The 2500-nt window shown below is 43.3% G+C and overlaps 1 protein-coding gene across 1 annotated transcript in view; it reads right to left on the reverse strand.

The window, feature by feature from the left end:
- Positions 1-2500, reverse strand: part of dnah6 (dynein, axonemal, heavy chain 6) — a gene marked incomplete at its 5' end in the record, with an annotated part of 137910 nt that overhangs the window by 90323 nt on the left and 45087 nt on the right. Inside the window, 3 exons of the mRNA XM_083649338.1 lie at positions 1-150; positions 399-554; positions 2359-2484. The exon at positions 1-150 is cut by the window's left edge and continues 12 nt beyond it. Coding sequence (XP_083505464.1) covers positions 1-150; positions 399-554; positions 2359-2484 — 432 coding nt within the window. The remainder of the gene's footprint in view (positions 151-398; positions 555-2358; positions 2485-2500) is intronic.

A 2500-nucleotide genomic window follows, 5' to 3' on the forward strand; every position in this document is an offset into this window, starting at 1 on the left:
TCCATCAGAGCAGTTGAAGACCACACATTGGATGGCCAGGGCCTTGGCAAGGTCCTTGGTGGTCTCGGTCTTGCCTGTCCCTGCTGGCCCGGCCGGGGCTCCTCCCAGGTCCAACTGGAGAGCCCCCATCAGACACAAGTAGCAACGGTCCTGCACAGTACATAGCATGTCAAACATATTTACCAAAACCATTACACAACTCAATTGTGTCATTTTTTGAGGGATCAATAAGAATCTAAATAATTTTTTTGATTTCTTTCAGATTCCTTTGGAGTTCCGATTCATTTGGAATCAGAATGGCCAATCCTAGGTCTTACAGCCATTTGCTAATGTCAATATACCATGGCTGTTTATAAGAAGTGTGTGTATATGTGTGCGTGCGCTGCATGTTGTGTTACCGTAAGTGGTGTGATAACCAGTCTGGGGCAGGCACCCAGGTATTCATAGCTATAGACGTATGTCGACAGAGCCATCTTGGCGACACAGTTGTCCAGATCAAGGTCCCAGTAGTAGCGCAGCTGTCTCTGCCACTCAAAGTTAGAGCTGGAGTCCACCTGGAGAGGCCACCAAGAAGCTAGTGAGTGGTTAGAGCATACATGGGCAACATACGGCCCGCGGGCCGTATGCGGCCCGCGGGCGCCCCCTGTGTGGCCCGGGATGGAATTGCAAAAAAAAAAAAAAAAAAAAAAAAAAAATTTTTTTTTTTTTTTTTTTTTTTACAGTTGCACTTTAACGCAACATGCAATATACCCGCTGAATAAGTGTCCAAATGTTCATGTCATTCTGGGCAATACTCTTCTGTTATAGTATTTCAGTCTGGAATATGGAATATCTTTCAATAATATTTATGACTAAAAGGCTAAAAGTAATCTCATGTGTAAGAAATGACTGTTCTACATTGAAGTAGAAATTTAAATAATTAACTTGTTGGTTTTGGATTTATTTAGCTTCAAGAGTGTATTTTTGTTCTTGTGTGACCCTCAACACAGGCTTTGAGAATCCAGGGCCACTTACTGATACTTATGCTTAAATTAACCCACTCATATTCTGGTTTATTTCAAGAAAAACATTTCGGCTAGTGGAAATTGTAATTGGCTGGTAACTTTAAAATCTAGCAGCCATATTGGCAGGTGGTGAAAAAAGTTAATTTCAAGCCCTGCAGGGAGAGCAGGTGGTGACATAGGAGTGAGTGAGGAAAAGGATCAAATATTGGTGGTTAAGACTGAATAATGACATCACAATTGTTAATTTAAAATGAGTTATTCCTCTAAACCTGGCTTCAAATGCCCCAAATTTTTCGCGCTGGCGCCGTTCAGCCCTCAGCAAAATCTGGTAGCGAGGAATTTTTTTTGTGGCCCTCATATCATCAAAGTTACCCATCCATGGGTTACGGCATGATAATATTTGTTCGGCCCCCGGCAACAATCTGGGTTTCTCATGTGGCCCCCCATGAAAAATAGTTGCCCACCCCTGGGTTAGAGGTAGTATACTTTCTAATCAACTGACCATGCACCACTGCTATGTGAGTTTTATAAACATATGCTACTCAAATGCAAATGGTCCACAAGTATACTGAACTTTGTTTGAAATCGATGTTACTAGCAAACAACAAGAATGTGTAGGCCCAATTAAACAATCCCTTTACTCTAGAATCAGCATAACATTTTTTATTTTGCAAGCCAATATCATACCATATCAGGACATCCTATAATAAGAGTGATAACATGTACAGGTATGGAGGCTATTTTGCGTGAGTAAATAGGTTTGCCTTGAGATTTTGTCTTTCCCTTTGGTATGCCTTGGGCGCAAAAGGTTTGAAATCCACTGGTCTAGATAATATAGTTCTAGTCCTACCTTCTGACAGTCGAGATCGGTGACGATGTCTCTGGCATGGACTGGTCTAGATAATGTAGTTCTAGTCCTACCTTCTGACGGACAAGATCGGTGACGAATCGATGTCTCTGGCATGGACTGGCCTAGATAATGTAGTTATAGTCCTACCTTCTGACGGACAAGATCGGTGACGATGTCTCTGGCATGGACTGGCCTAGATAATGTAGTTATAGTCCTACCTTCTGACGGACAAGATGGGTGACAATGTCTCTGGCATGGACTGGCCTATAGATAATGTAGTTCTAGTCCTACCTTCTGACGGACAAGATCGGTGATGATGTCTCTGGCATGGACTGGCCTAGATAATGTAGTTATAGTCCTACCTTCTGACGGACAAGATTGGTGACGATGTCTCTGGCATGGACTGGTTTAGATAATGTAGTTCTAGTCCTACCTTCTGACGGACAAGATCGGTGACGATGTCTCTGGCATGGACTGGTTTAGATAATGTAGTTCTAGTCCTACCTTCTGATGGACAAGATCGGTGACGATGTCTCTGGCATGGACGTCGATGGTGATGAGGGCAGTGATGATGTTACGGTGCAAAGGAGGTAGCTGGCCTCGCACCAATGCTGCCAAGGCGTTCAACCTCTAGGAACATCCCCAC

The sequence above is a fragment of the Poromitra crassiceps genome, assembly GCF_964638095.1.
Source record: "Poromitra crassiceps genome assembly, chromosome: 13".
Classification (NCBI taxonomy): Eukaryota; Metazoa; Chordata; class Actinopteri; order Beryciformes; family Melamphaidae; genus Poromitra; species Poromitra crassiceps.